The following is a 15,843-nucleotide window of genomic DNA, read 5'->3' as shown; positions in this document are numbered from 1 at the left end:
ATAATCAGTTGACTGTTAAAATCTCAAATCATATAAATTTAATATTTGTTGAAAATTTAAGAATATGATTAAAATATATCGATCTTAACATCCATAAGGTTGGATCATTGATAATTATTTTTTTTTAAATCAAAAAACAAACCAGGAGTATACAATATTTGGATGTAATAGTCAAATTATCAATCGATTGTCCAAATCTCAAATCATATAAATCATATATCGATATTAACATCTATATGATTGGATCATCGATAATTATTTTTTAAGAAATAAAACTACCAAAATAGGATTATACACTATAGATGTACTAGTAAAATTATTAGTTGACTGTTAAAATTTCAAATTATATTTGTTTAATATTTTGTGAGTTTTAGGAATATGACTAAAATAGATCGATCTTAACATCTATAAGGTTGGATCATTGAGAATTATTTTTAAAAAATTCAAATTAACAAATTAGGAGTATACAAGATTTAGATGTACTAGCCAAATTATCAGTTGGCTGTTAAAATATCAAATTATATAAATTTAATATTTATTAAAATTTTAATAATATAACTAAAATATTTATTAATATCAAATTATATTAATATTAATTTATATAAGATTGTTTTATCGATAATTATTTTTAGATAATTCAAAATAACAACCGGGAAATAACACTAGTTAGAAGTATTATATGAATCAAACTTAATAATTTTCTAAAATTTTAATAATACCACTAAAATATATTAAATCCAAAAAGTTTGGATACAAGCTTAAATATTAAAAACAAAAACTTATTAACCAGTTTTTGTCATCTGTTCATTGTATAAAAAGGTTAACTTAAACTCTCAATGAGTTCCCCACATATCTTTTCTTCAGTGTCGCCCGCAACAATTCATACATACAAGCTATTCACGCCCGACCGCCCGAGGTACCCCTTCTCTCTCTCTTCCTCCATATAATCTATCTGCAGCTATATTTTTAAAACTCTTCCCGGTTCATCTCTCCCAAAATGAACGCGGTTCAGTTACCGTCGCTGTGGAGCTAATGGACTTTTTATCTTGTTCATGGAGCAGGTCTTCTGTATAGTCTCTAAAAATCCTCAAAGCTAACACAGTCACCAACGACTTTGTCGACTCCTCCGGCACCGTTTTGGTGAATATCTCCGGCGCCGATGATGAAGAGGCCCCTGTTTCCGACAACCCCTTTTCGTTTGCCGATACCTTACATATACATACATAAATTCATATGTATGTTCAAGTTTATTGTAGATACAAACAAACTTATTTATGGGTTTGAGTTGAGTTTAGTTTATGCTTTGTTTTGTTTGTTATATGCTTTGTTTTAAACTTCTTTGGATTTCTTATGTATAAGTAATTCTGGTGTTCTTCAAGAATCATGTTACTATTGTTACCTTAGAATTAAAGAGATTGTTTGTTGGTTTTATGTCTTAGTTTCTCATTCATGCTGCATTGTGCAACAGTCTGCTGTATTTTTTTTTTAAATGTGGTATGTTAAATTCGACCGGATTTGGTCGAATTTAGCATGTATAAATTCGACCAATTTCGGTCGAAATTATACTTTTTGGGCGGCAAATTTGAATTTTTTTGAATTTTTGAAATTTTCAAATTTCGGTCGAATTTATAATTTCGACCGTATTTGGTCGAAATTAAATATTTTCGACCGGGTTTTTAATTTCGACTAGCTTATATTCGACCAACTTTTTCCGGTCGAAAATAATTAATTTCGACCAGATTTTGACGGTCGAAAATAGCCGCTTTTCTTGTAGTGTACGATTTAGGATAAGTTCTTAATACAAATTTATCTCATCACACTCGATTAGGGAGGATATAGATATTATTCTGATTTTTAATTTTTTCTCGAAGTACCCTTGCTTAGTCTGAAATTTGACATGTATTCATATCGGACATTTTCAACTTAGTCCAAATAATCCAGTTTGCTAGGACGAAAACAAAATTGTACCGCTAAAATATCCCTCGCGCCTCATCCGACAGCTATGAGATTTTACATGTCGACTAACATATGATACACTTCGTCTTTACCTGGTGTTACGATTACACATCCAAGCTGTCAGGGTTATATGTAGTTAGTTTTGGAGGGAAAAAATGTTATAAAGTAGTGTCATTGTCTTGTACAGAAAATCAGTCTAGTATTGCTCCATTCTCTCTCGAGAATCTTCTATTCTTCCCCATTTCTCTCTGTAAACTCTTTGTAACAGCTTACCATTTCAGTAATACATTTCTTAGTTCTTTAGAAGTGGTATCAGAGCCACTCGATTCTCAAGCCACATGACGACGACGAGATCGAGACTAACGGAGGATTCATGGCGAGAAATCGAAATTAAAATTCAAGAAGTGAGTGTCACATGTCACAAACAGATTGAAAAGACAACTTCTGCCATGGAATCAAAAATTATCAATAAGATTGATCAATTGGTATCTTTGGTTACGAATTGCGATGCGAAAATTGAGATATATAACTCTACTATGGAGGATAGGATTCAGACGAAGGTTGGGGGAATCCTTTCGGGGTTAAATTTGACCAAAACTGTGGGTCGTGAGGGTGAGATATTCATAGAGAGAACACCGATTCTACACACTTCGGGCAATTAGTCACAGTCGAAGGAAGATGGGGGTGGCCACAATCGGGGTGAGAAAGCTTTTAATTGGAAATTCAGACAACCAAGAATGGAGATTCCAAGCTTTAGTGGGGATGATCTAAGAGCTTGAATTCGCAAGTGCAACAAGTTCTTTCTAATGCATCATGTTAGTGACAAAGCTCGAGTAGAGAGTTTGTTGAAATGTTTGTAGAAGGTAAAGTAGATGTGTGGTTTCAGAGTTTCAAGTTGATTCAAGAAACGATATCTTGGTCTGATTTTTGTGATGCTTTGGCTAAAAGATTTGGAAAGAAAGGAGGGTTAGATGAGCATGATGAGTTCAATAAATTGGTTCAAAATGGTACTGTTCTTGAATATGTAGAAAGGTTTGAGGAGTTAAAATCTGTGGTGTTGGTTAGGAACCCTCATTCAATAAATTGGTTCAAAATGGTACTGTTCTTGAATATGAAGTGTGAAGGAATTTCTGTTAAATTAGCAGATAGAAGGGAATTCATTAGTGAATTTTATTTACCTAAGGTTAAATGGAAAATACAACAATATGAGTTTATTTTCGATCTTAGAGTAATTGACATTGCTGGATGGGATTGGATACTAGGAGTAGATTGGTTACAACAATTCAGCCTTATTCTTTTTGACTTCAAGAAATTGTACTTGAAGTTGAATGTAGAATCAGACACTGAACCTCAAATGATTTTGAGTGGAAGGGTAGAAAAGGCAACAATGCAGTTAGTCAGGGGAAATGATTTACAATTGTTGAACAAGCAATTAGCACAGCAATAAATGAAGGATAATGTACGTGCAATAGAGGAGAAACAAGAACTTCCAGGTTCTATTTCTTCTTTACATGATAAGTATTCAAAAGTCTTTGAGATACCTGTAGGGTTACCTCCATCTTGATCTATGGATCATATAATTCCTTTACAAGAAGGATCTACACCTTTTAAACTAAAACCCTATAGATATCCTCATTCACAAAAAAAATGAGATTGAAACACAGGTGCAACAAATGTTAGATAGTGACATTATTAAGAACAACAATAGTCCTTTTGCATCTCCTGTGATTTTTGTTAGGAAAAAAGATGATTCCTGGAGATTTTGTGTTGACTGTAGACAGCTGAACAAGCTAACCATCAAAGATAGATTTTATATACCCAATATTAATAGTTGCTACATGAATTGCATGGGGCAGAAATGTTCACAAAATTGGATCCAAGGGCTGGATATCATCAAATCTTGGTTAAGCCAACTAATACTTACAAAACTGCTTTTCAGACTCACCATGACCATTTTGAATTTATAGTCATGCCATTTGGGCTGACTAATGCTCTTGCCACATTTCAGTCTTTAATGAATCAGGTTTTGCAACCCTTCTTGAGGAAATTTGTATTAGTGTTTTTTGATGATATTCTGGTGTACAACAAGGATTTGAATTCTCATCTGCAACATTTGGAACTAGTTTTGAAAGTGCTGACTGAAAATGAGTTGTATGCCAGGAGATCTAAATGTACTTTTGCAGCTGTTTCTGTAGGGTATTTGGGGCACTTGATATCTGGTAAAGGAGTTAGTATGGATCCATAAAAAATAACAAGTATCATCCAATGGCCCGTACCTGACCCATTTAATACCTTGAGAGGGTTTTTGGGTTTATCAGAGTACTACAGAAGATTTATCAAACATTATGAGGTAATCACTAAAAATTGAATAACTTACACAAGAAAGAGGGTTTTCAGTGGAATGATCAAGCTACAGCAGCTTTTAATGTTCTTAAGCTCTGTGTGAAGCAACTGTATTGGCAATGCCAAATTTTGCTGAGGCTTTTGTGGTGGAGACTGATGCCTGTGCAACTGGAATGGGTGTTGTCCTAATGCAGTAGGGTAAGCCAGTTGCTTATTTGAGCAAATCTTTTAGTAAGAGGAATCTGGGATTTTTAGTCTATGAAAAAGAATTGTTAGCACTGGTGTTGGCAGTAACTAAATATAGACATTACTTAGTAGGTCACCATTTTATTATCAAGATAGACCATCAATCATTGAAGTGTTGGGGTTTATACTGAAATATTCCTTTGAAGTATATACTTTAATAACTATTATATGAGAATCTTGAATGCATGTTTTCACATTGCCTGTATATTATATATTGTAGACAATCTAGTATCAAATGGGATAGCAGAAGGTTAGAATATTGTCAAACTCCTTATATAATATAATAAGGTTTCACAGTCGAAGTGGTGTTAAACAGACCATTGGAACGGCTAAAGTATTATTTAGAAATAGTTTATCTTGACTAATGAATAATACTTATATACTTTGTGTATATTGAACGAGATCAAAATAGTAGAATAATTGTTTCTTTTATGCTGACAGTAAAGAACTAAGATTCTATGATATTATTATTTCTTAGGTTCTTAATCAGGATATAGTGATTGACACTTGTATTTAATGCACATGCCTTGATTCATACGTTAAGTAATTTATTTTAAATTACTAATTTATGTATTCGGCAATGACATTATATACAAAGTGGGATATTAACTATAAAAGGAAAACGTGTCTGAAAAATATATTCTTGTGATGTTGTCCTCTTGAAAGCTCATAAAGATAATTATGCTTTAGTCCTGCAGGCAGATTTGTTCTTGCATAATTATAAGATTGAGTGGATGATCAAGGATAAAAGATATTGATTAGATTAATTGTCAAAAATTAATTTAATTAATGGACATGCGATATTTTAAACATGGGGAATTTATAAGCAATTAATATGGGAGCCGAATTAAATAATTAATTTACGGAATTAGGAAAGGTAGTGCAAATGTTAATTCTTTAGTGGATTCAATTAATATTTAATGAAATTGGGCTTGGCCCGGTATGTTATTGGAAGGCTTGACCTAATGGTCCATGATCTCTACTGTAGCCTATATATATTCTCTTTCTCCTAAAGCTATGGGACACACCAAAAACGAATTTACATCCTAGGGTTTGAGAGAGGCAGCCATTTTTCTCAAAGAGTCAGCTAGGATTTTGGATTTTTGGAGCTTTAAGGAGAGGTACACCTTGTGAGATCGAAGGCCACACTTCGTCCAAGGGGGAATCAGGGAATACAGTAGAAGACGTAGATTTGAATCGCTTGCGACGTAGCGATTAAGGTTAATATTCTATTCCTACTCTTTTAATGAATTTTATAAAACGCAGGGCCAAGATCCGATTGTTCCTACATGAAGTTCTTGTTAGAACAACCTCTTCACACCATATTACAGTACAAGCGGTTATCAAAATTATTAAGTCTGGATTATGAGATTCAGCACAAGAAAGGGTTGATAACACAGCAGCTGATGCTTTGTCAAGGGTGGAGCAAGGTCATGACAGTAGTGGACAGGTGGAAAGGTTGACTGCTATCTCAGAATTACAACCTATGGGGCTACAGCAGGTTATGCAAAGTTATGAGCAAGATATGGAATGCCATGGGATCTTTCCCAAATATTGATAGATCCAACTAGTACAAGTGAATTTCAGTATGTCCAAGGAATTATATGGAAACAAGGAAAAATCTACTTGGGGTGTACTGGAGAAGTTCGAAAACAGGTGGTGGAAGCATTGCATCATTCTTCTCTGGGAAGTCATTCTAGCCAAAGTGCATGTTTACAAAGACTGAAAATTACATTTTACAGGCCAGGAATGAAAAAAGATGTGGATGTTTGGATAAAAAATTGTGAGATTTGCCAGAGATATAACAATGAACACCTTTTGTCTCCTGGACTTCTGCAATCTCTAATAGTTCCTAATACACCTTGGAAAAACATTTCTATGGATTTTGTAGAGAAACCGCCAGAGTCTGATTGTTACATATTTGATGATGTCACAGGTATCTAACTTGTTTAGTGTGTAGAATTGAAGATCAGAGTTTATCCAGAAATCAGAGTTTGACGACTGCCAGCTGGATTAGAGTTTAGCGAAGATCAAAGTTTGCAAGCGGCTGATTTCTAGGAGCAGATCTGGATAAACAAGGAAGATAAAGATCAAGGAAGATTGTGCAGATCAGGACAGCAGAAGGATAGCTACTGATTAGATTATTTTAGGAAGCAGATAAATATACATCAATCAGTTTATATCATGTAACTGTGTATATAAACACAGCTTGAGCTTCAGTGGTGGGAGGCTCAGAGATTGTAGGAGCTTCTGGAGACTGAGTAGAGGCAATCTGAGGAACTGGAATAGGTAGAGAAGATACCTCCTCATTCTCATCATCTTCAACAACTGTAATGCTGAGAGTATGAGATGCCAGAGCTTCTGTAGCATCCTCAGAAATAGCATCACAAGGGATCTCCTGAACATGAGCTGTAACTGGATCAGAGAATACCCAATTTGTTGACTGAAGATTGGAATTGCATCAAAGTTGCTACACTTGTTCCCAAAGGCCCTGGTAATGCAGTCATAAAAGAAACTCCATTCCTTGCAAAGATTTGGACGCTTGAGCTCCCCCATCTTGTCAGTACTGCCTGAATACCCAAAAAAATTCATCATGTCTCTCAGAGTTTGGGTAGTGACAGAAGATTCGAACTTGTTGTGGTCAGGAAGATGAAGCGCCCTTCTGACAGTGGCCGGAGAGACGAAATACTCTTGACCGTCATATTCACAAGTCAGGGATGGTGAGCCATGATCACCTCCATCATCATATCTTGTTGTTCTCCAAATGTGAGCACTTGAGCAGGAGATATGGACTCAGGTTGAGTCAGAGCATACATGAGCTCACTATGAGCTAGAAAATCTTGAATTAGATAAAACTCCTTGGGGGCTTCATCATTATCCAAAATGGCTGCATAGTTGTTGGTTACGAACTTTACTCCATCATGCTCAAAAGCTGTAGTCGACATTTTGCTGAAAAAAATGTGAGAGTTTAGAGACGCAGATAAGGTGCTTGATGAAATGTGTAAGTGAAAATAGAGAAAAGAGAGAGAGATAGCAGTGAAAAATTCGTGTGAAAGAGTAAAAGATTAAAATCTTTTAACTGAGGATACATATGAATGCACACGATCAGCTGATTACAAAATGGTAGTGGGACATGTGGCAGACTGCTAACCGTAACAAAAGATGGTGGAGCAGTAATTATTAACGTTGCGTGTAAACTTGTGTTTTCATAACCATTTCCGAGAAAACACAATAATTAACCGTGTTTTACTCCACTAAAGAATACAAACAGATTTTGTACTGTTTAAAAATTATACCTGATATTTACTGAACCAAATATTTATTTAATAAATTCTGAAGTCGATCAGAGATTGACTTGAACCAGAATTTAAATAAATATCAGAGTATGCGACAACGATAAGATATACACAGAATTTATCTGATGAGAGATGACATATCGAGAGTCTTAAATTAAGACAATATATATCCTCAGAGTTTACAAACAATTATTTGAATTAAATCGAAAATAAGTCGTCGTCACAAAATTTGTTAATCACAAATATGGAGTGTAAAGTGTGTGTACACATGAATCTAAGATTGACACAGAGATTGACAAAATTCTCAAGAATTTTAGAACGAACCAGTCTGTCAGAAAATTATTTAAACACTTCATAGGCAACAGAGTCGACCACAGCATGGATCAGAGTTTACATACGCTTCTCTTGAGTATTTCACAAATAATCTTCAGAATAGAAACTTCTCAGGGTAAGTGAGTTATAACCTTCATCAGATAAATTTCCTACTGCTCAGAGTATTTCTCCAGTAATCAGAGAATGTGAAAGGTCCCCAAGAAAAAATAATGTTTTTCTGATGCATTTTGCTTAATACCAGCAATGCACTTGGGTCGTTCCCAACACAGAGTATCTAAGATCTCAAAGGAGTATTTTTTTTATAAGAGAAGTCATAATAAATATGAATCCTTACTGAAGGTTTAATGACTCTGTGCTCATAAAGGGAATAAAAGAGATTCTACACTGATTACATATCTAATGTCTAAGAAGTAAGGCAGTCTAAGTACGTGTCAGATTAAGATCATGAGGGATGTCAAAGAAATTTTCATATCTGTAATGTCACAAATATCAGACTTTAGAGTTATTAATGACTCAATTCAGGAATTTGCAACAATTTCTTCACAGGAAGGTCGCTCAGCAGAGAAAGTTTCATATAATCAGAGTTTGTCAGGTCAGAGTATAAGCATCAGAGTTTATCTAATAATCATCAGAGTTTAAGACAGATAATAAAAGAAGCAGTTATAAATCATGCTCATGACAACTAATGAGAACATATATATTCTTAGATAGCTAAACAGAGTTTAGAGAGGACCAGAGATCATCCCTAGTTCATTTACAAGTCTTGTAAATGTTGCTTCAGCCAAAGGTTTGGCAAAGATATCTGCCAACTGCTGATCTGTAGGGACAAAATGTAATTCCACTGTCCCTTCCATGACATGTTCTCTGATGAAATGATATCTAATGCTGATGTGCTTGGTCATAGAGTGCTGAACTGGATTTCTTGTCATGGCAATAGCACTTTGGTTATCACAATAAATAGGAATTTGAGTTAGAAATAACCCATAGTCCAGCAGTTGATTTTTCATCCATAAAATCTGAGCACAACAGCTTCCTGCTGCAATATACTCTGCCTCTACAGTGGATGTGGAGATAGATTTTTGTTTCTTACTGAACCAAGAAACTAATCTGCCTCTCAGAAATTGACAGCTCCCACTTGTGCTTTTCCTGTCTATTTTGCATCCTGCAAAATCTGCATCAGAGTAGCCAATTAGTGTAAAGTTTGATTCTCTAGGATACCAGAGTCCCATCTCAACTGTTCCCTTGAGATATTTGAAAATTCTTTTAACTGCTACCAGATGTGGCTTTCTTGGATCTGCTTGAAATCTTGCACAGAGACACGTAGCAAACATGATATCAGGTCTACTGGCTGTTAGATATAAGAGTGAGCCTATCATGCATCTGTAGTTAGTAACATCCACTGATGCTCCAGTGTCTGTATCTAACTTAGTGGCTGTGGCCATGGGAGTGGTGGCAGCTGAACTGTCCTGCATGCCAAATCTCTTTAGCAGGTTTCTGGTATATTTAGACTGATTAATGAAGATACCCTCATCAGTTTGTTTGACTTGAAGTCCCAGAAAATAGCTCATCTCTCCCATCATACTCATCTGATATCTGGACTGCATAAGCTTTGAGAATCTTTCACAGAGTTTAGAATTAGTAGAGCCAAAAATGATATCATCCACATAAACTTGAACTAAAAGCAGGTCTTTACCATGGTTGAGATAAAATAGAGTTTTGTCAATTGTACCTCTGGTGAATCCACTTTCTAACAGAAATTGAGCCAGAGTTTCATACCATGCTCTTGGAGCTTGCTTTAGTCCATAGAGTGCCTTGTCAAGTCTGTAGACATAATTTGGAAATTTGGAGTCTACAAAACCTGGAGGTTGTTCAACATACACTTCTTCCTCCAGTTCCCCATTGAGAAAAGCACTTTTCACATCCATCTGAAAGACTTTGAATTTTTTATGAGCAGCATAGGCCAAAAAGATTCTGATTGCTTCTAACCTTGCAACTGGAGCAAAGGTCTCATCATAGTCAATTCCTTCTTGTTGAATAACCTTTGGCTACCAGTCTTGCTTTATTTCTGGTAATTATGCCCTCACTGTCAGTCTTGTTTCTGAACACCCATTTAGTACCAACTATTGATCTGTTCTTGGGTCTTGGTACCAAAGTCCAGACTTTATTTCTCTCAAATTCATTTAGCTCTTCTTGCATTGCTGTCACCCAATCAGCATCCTGAAGAGCGTCCTCCACTTTCTTGGGTTCTGTCTGAGATAAAAATGAATGAAACAGATATTCATTTGCTGTTGCTGTTCTAGTTTGCACTCTAGCATCTGGATCTCCAATTATCAGATCTGGTGTATGAGACTTTGTCTATTTTCTTGCATCAGGCAGTTTACTTCTGGAACTGGATCCTCCCCCATAATCCATGTTATTTCCATTATCATTTTGATTCTCTGATGCTTTCCCCCCATGATTCATTCTATCTTCATGAGTATTCTGAGTTTCTGATGCTTCCCCTAAAGATGTACCCTCATTATTTTCTGATATAGATCTATCAGAGTTTGATGAATCTGCATCAGAGTTTGTGTTGTCTGTTAAGTCCTCGCCATTTTCTTCCAGATGTTCATTGTCAAAGTGCTCCCCTCAACATGTGCTTGAGGTTGATGATTTGGAGTGACAGACTCTGATATAATTTCAGAATCAGAGTTTGTTGAATCACAGAATGCTTCTTCATCTTCAAATCTTAGTTGGTCATGTTCATCAAAATCTTCTATTCCAGTTATCTTCTTATCATCAAAAGACACATGAATAGATTCCATGACCACTCTTGTTCTCAGATTATACAATCTGAAAGCTTTAGTTGACAGAGGGTAGCCAACAAAGATTCCTTCGTCAGCCTTTAAGTCAGACTTGGTCAACTGTTCAGGATGACTCTTGAGAACAAAACATTTGCAACCAAATATATGAAAATATTTCAAATTTGGCTTTCTGCCTTTAACCATCTCAAATGGTGTTTTCCCATGCTTATTTATCAGAGTTGCATTCTGTGTGAAGCAAGCAGTCTGCACAGCTTCCGCCCAAAAGTAAGTTGGCAATTTTGCTTCCTCCAGCATGGTCTTGCAGCTTCTATCAGAGTTCTGTTATTTATTTCTACTACACCATTCTGCTGAGGTGTTCCAGGTGCTGAGAATTCTTGCTTAATTCCATTTGTTTTACAGAACTCTTCCATTTTAGAATTCTTGAACCCAGTGCCATTATCACTCCTGATGATCTTTACTGCATCTTTAGAGATTTTGTCCAGTTGCTTGACATGTTCAACCAGAAGAGAAGATGTCTCATCCTTGCTGTGTAGAAAGTATACCCATGTATATCTGGTAAATTCATCAACAATGACCAGAGTATATCTTTTCTTTGCAATGGACATGATATTTACTGGTCCATATAGATCATCATGAAGCAGATGATAAGGCTCAAGAATTGAGGACTCAGTTTTACTTTTGAATGAGGATTTTTCTGTTTTGCTTTTTGACAAGAGTCACAGAGGCCATCTGGTGTAAATACTGATTTGGGTACAAGATCTTTCTTCACTAATTCATTTATGTTGTTGAAGTTCAAGTGAGAGAGTTTCTTGTGCCAATTCCAGCTATCTTCAACACTAGCTCTGCCCAGTAAACAGATTGTAGAGTTATCAAAGTTTAAAGAAAGCTTGGCTTCATAGATATTTCCATGTCTGTATCCCTTCAGAACAACTTTCACAGTGCTTTTGCTAACCACTTCACAGTGTTCTTCAAAGAATTTGACATGATATCCTCTGTCACAGATTTGACTTATGCTGAGCAAATCGTGCTTAAGTCCTGAGACCAGAGCTACAGATTGAATGATGACATTTCCAAGATTGATGTTGCCATATCCCAAAGTTTTCCCTATGTTGCCATCTCCATAAGAAACATTTGGGCCAGCCTTCTCCACAAATTCTGATAGCGGGGATTTATTTCCTGTCATATGTCCTGAGCATCCACTGTCTAGAACTAGGATGTTCTTCCTGTTGCCCTACAATCACACAAACCACTAATGATTAGTTTTAAGGACTCAGACTTGCTTGGATCCTTTGTTCTTCTTAAGTTTGTTAACACTAGCAGCGGAAGATTTATCAGAGTTTAAATCAGAGTTTATGCTAACAGACTTTTTAACAGAGTTTGAACTGGTAGAATCAATCTTTTTCTTTAAGGAAGGTTTCAATTCATAATAATAATAATATAGGCTATGGTATTCCTTACAAGTGTAAATGGAATGCCACAAACTACCACAATGAAAACAAGGATTTTCTGGTCTAAATCTAACATTCCTAGTCTTGACTTCTGATTTGGGAGACATAGAATTTATGTCCTTATTCTTCCTGCAAAAAGAAGCAAGATGGTTAGGATTTCCACAGTTATGACAAGTTTTTCTAGGAGCATTAGGAATAGGCATATAGTTATTGCTTTTGTTTATACCTACCTTTCCATTTCTGTTTTTCCTAGGTTCCTTAATCCTGTTTTCTTGTTTGACTTCCTTGAGCTTATGCTTAAGCTGTTTCTGAGTCATTAAGCCTATGTTAACTTGTTTAGGTTTATCAGTTTTTGACTTGACATGAACTTCTGATTCTGCAACAAATCTAACTGGTGCAACCTTAGGTCTATCAATTTTAACAGTCTCTTGTTGAAATGGCTCAGCTTCATTCTTATCAATGTAACCTAATCCCTTCTTCCAATTTCCACTATCTAGTATATTCTGAGTAGTTTTTCCTGAGTTAGTCCATGTTTTTATAATTTCTTTCTCCTTAGCAAGTTCTGATTCAATTGAAGCATTTTTCTTTAACAATTCATCTTTAATAAAAACAGAGTCATCTCTTTCTTTCTGAACTACCAACATATGAACTAGTTCTTTCTAAAATTTCAGATTTCAGTCTCTCATTTTCTAAAGTCTGATCTCTATAACTGACATGCAAGTTTTTAAGGAACAATCTTAACTCAGTTATATCTTCAGTGTCAAAAGCAAAAGTAGAATGAGGTACCTTAGTTTCAACAGCCTCAGAACTGTTGTCAGTGTTTGCCATCAAAGCATAGTTGACTTCTTCCTTAGAATCTGATGAGTCTGCCCAGCTTCCTTTCTTGGTGATAAAAGCTTGTTCCTTTTCATTCTTGGCTTTATTGCACTCAGTTGCAAAATGACCCTTTTCACCATAGTTGAAGCAGGTATATTTAGACTTATCAGCTTTTCCAGAAATCTCTTCCTTGCCTTCATTCTTTTTAAAACCTTTCTTGTCAGAGTTTCTGTCATTCCTTAAAAATTTCTTTCCTTTATTGAAATTCTTGTAAGCCATCTTCTTGAAACTTTTAACCCAGCTTCCTTTCTTGGTGATAAAAGCTTGTTCCTTTTCATTCTTGGCTTTATTGCACTCAGTTGCAAAATGACCCTTTTCACCATAGTTGAAGCAGGTATATTTAGACTTATCAGCTTTTCCAGAAATCTCTTCCTTGCCTTCATTCTTTTTAAAACCTTTCTTGTCAGAGTTTCTGTCATTCCTTAAAAATTTCTTTCCTTTATTGAAATTCTTGTAAGCCATCTTCTTGAAACTTTTAACCATCAATGCTGCCAATTGCATCATCTCAGTATCACTATCCTCAGAGTCTGAGAGAACATCAGAGTCTGAGTCATCATCAGAGTTTGATGACTCAGTGTCAGACTTTGTGACATGTGTTTTCCCTTTGTTCTTTACAGCAGCTTCTCCTTGAACTTTTAGAGCAACAGACTTAGGTTTCCCTCCATGTCTTTTACTCCTTTGTTCCATCTCAACTTCATAGGTTTTCAATCTTCCAAAGATATCATCAAGAGACATCTCTTCAAGATTATGATTGTCTCTTATAGTGGTTACTTTCAAATCCCATTTTTCCGGAAGAGCTAGTAGGAATTTGAGATTTGAATCCTCTAGATCATACTCTTTATCCACTAGGGATAAATCATTCAACAGCTTAACAAATCTGTCATATAGATCTGTTAATGATTCACCAGCCTTTGAATCAAAATGTTCATACTCTTGAGTAAGTATGGTTCTTCTGTTATTCTTGATGCCTTTGGTTCCTTGACATCTAATTTCTAAAGCATCCCATATTTCTTTTGCAGTTTTGCATCCAATCACCCTATTCGACATAGCATTGTTGTTACATATTTGATGATGTCACAGGTATCTAACTTGTTTAGTGTGCAGAAGCAAATATCAGAGTTTAACTGTAAATCAGAGTTTAACAAATGCAAGTAGGATCAGAGTTTAGCGAAGATCAGAGTTTGCAGGGGGTTGATTTTCAGGAGCAAATCTGGATAAACAAGGAAGATAAAGATCAAGGAAGATTGTGCAGATCAGGACAGAAGAAGGATAGCTACTGATTAGATTATTTTAGGAAGCAGATAATTGTAAATCAATCAGTAGATATCATGTAACTGTGTATATAAACACAGCTTAGGGTTTACTCTATAAGAGTTAGAACATCGAGTATATTGTTTCCGTAACCCAGCAGCTCTTAGTGATAAGTTATAAATCATTAAGAGAGTATTTGTAACCTACTGAGTTTTGTGAATAAGAGTTTACTTTGATAATTCTATTATTTGAGTATTTTATTATTGATTGTGTTCACTATATTCATTATTATAGTGAATTAATTCGGCCTAACAAGTGGTATCAGAGCGAGCTCAGTCGATATACCTACAGTGAGATCTTAATCACACAATCATGTCTGAAAAATCACAAACTTCAAACAGTAGATATGAGTCACTTAGGGTTCTGGTCCTCAAGGAATCTTGGTGCTTGGATGCAAAACTGCAAAAAAAATATGGGATGCTTTGGAAATCAGATGTCAAGGAACCAAATCCATCAAGAAGAATAGAAGGACCATACTTACTCAAGAGTATGAACACTTTGATTCAAAAACTGGTGAATCATTGACTGATCTTTATGACAGGTTTGTCAAGCTGCTGAATGATTTATCTCTAGTGGATAAAGAATATGATCTGGAAGACTCAAATCTCAAATTCCTACTTGCTCTTCCTGAAAAGTGGGATTTGAAAGTAACCACTATTAGAGATAATCATGATCTTGAAGAGATGTCTCTGGATGATATCTTTGGGAGATTAAAAACCTATGAACTTGACATGGAACAAAGGAGCAAACGACATGGAGGGAAACCCAAACCAGTTGCTCTAAAAGTTCAAGGAGAAACAGCTGTGAAAAACAAAGGAAAAGCACATGTCACAAAGTCTGATACTGAGTCATCAAACTCTGAAAATGACTCAGACACTGATATACCTTCAGACTCTGATGACAGTGATACTGAAATGATGCAGCTTGCAGCATTGATGGTTAAAAGCTTCAAGAAGATGGCTTACAAGAACTTCAATAAAGGGAAGAAGTTCTCAAGGAAAGATAGAAACTCTGATAAGAAGGTCTTCAAAAGGAATGAAGGTAAAAAAGAAAAATCTGGAAAAGCTGATAAGTCTAAGTATACCTACTTCAATTGTGGTGAGAAAGGTCATTTTGCAACTGAGTGCAAGAAAGCCAAGAAAGAAAAGGAACAAGCCTTCATTACCAAGAAAGGAAGCTGGGCAGACTCATCAGAATGTGAGGAAGAAGTCAACTATGCTTGATGGCAAA

The 15,843-nt window shown here is 35.5% G+C and overlaps 1 protein-coding gene across 1 annotated transcript; it reads right to left on the bottom strand.

Moving 5' to 3' along the window:
- Positions 1-12,546: 12,546 nt before the first annotated feature.
- On the bottom strand, positions 12,547-14,349 carry LOC135152054 (uncharacterized). The gene is made up of 3 exons (XM_064091531.1): positions 13,252-14,349; positions 12,657-13,085; positions 12,547-12,555 (listed from the first exon to the last, which is right to left on the bottom strand). The coding sequence occupies exons 1-3, from the start codon at positions 14,347-14,349 to the stop codon at positions 12,547-12,549; spliced, it is 1,536 nt and encodes a 511-aa protein (XP_063947601.1).
- Positions 14,350-15,843: the final 1,494 nt, after the last annotated feature.

This window comes from Daucus carota, chromosome 1, assembly GCF_001625215.2.
Source record: "Daucus carota subsp. sativus chromosome 1, DH1 v3.0, whole genome shotgun sequence".
Taxonomy (NCBI): domain Eukaryota; kingdom Viridiplantae; phylum Streptophyta; class Magnoliopsida; order Apiales; family Apiaceae; genus Daucus; species Daucus carota.
Note: the sequence above shows the minus strand (reverse complement) of the source record. Positions and strands in the feature narration are given on the sequence as shown.

Coding starts and splice junctions, on each gene's coding strand:
- LOC135152054 (XM_064091531.1), bottom strand. CDS start 14,349: ATGTCGAATAGGGTGATTGGATGCAAAACTGCAAAAGAAATATGGGAT. Junction 13,086..13,251: donor AAGTCAACTATGCTTTGATG/GCAAACACTGAC, acceptor CTGAAATTTTAG/AAAGAACTAGTTCATATGTT.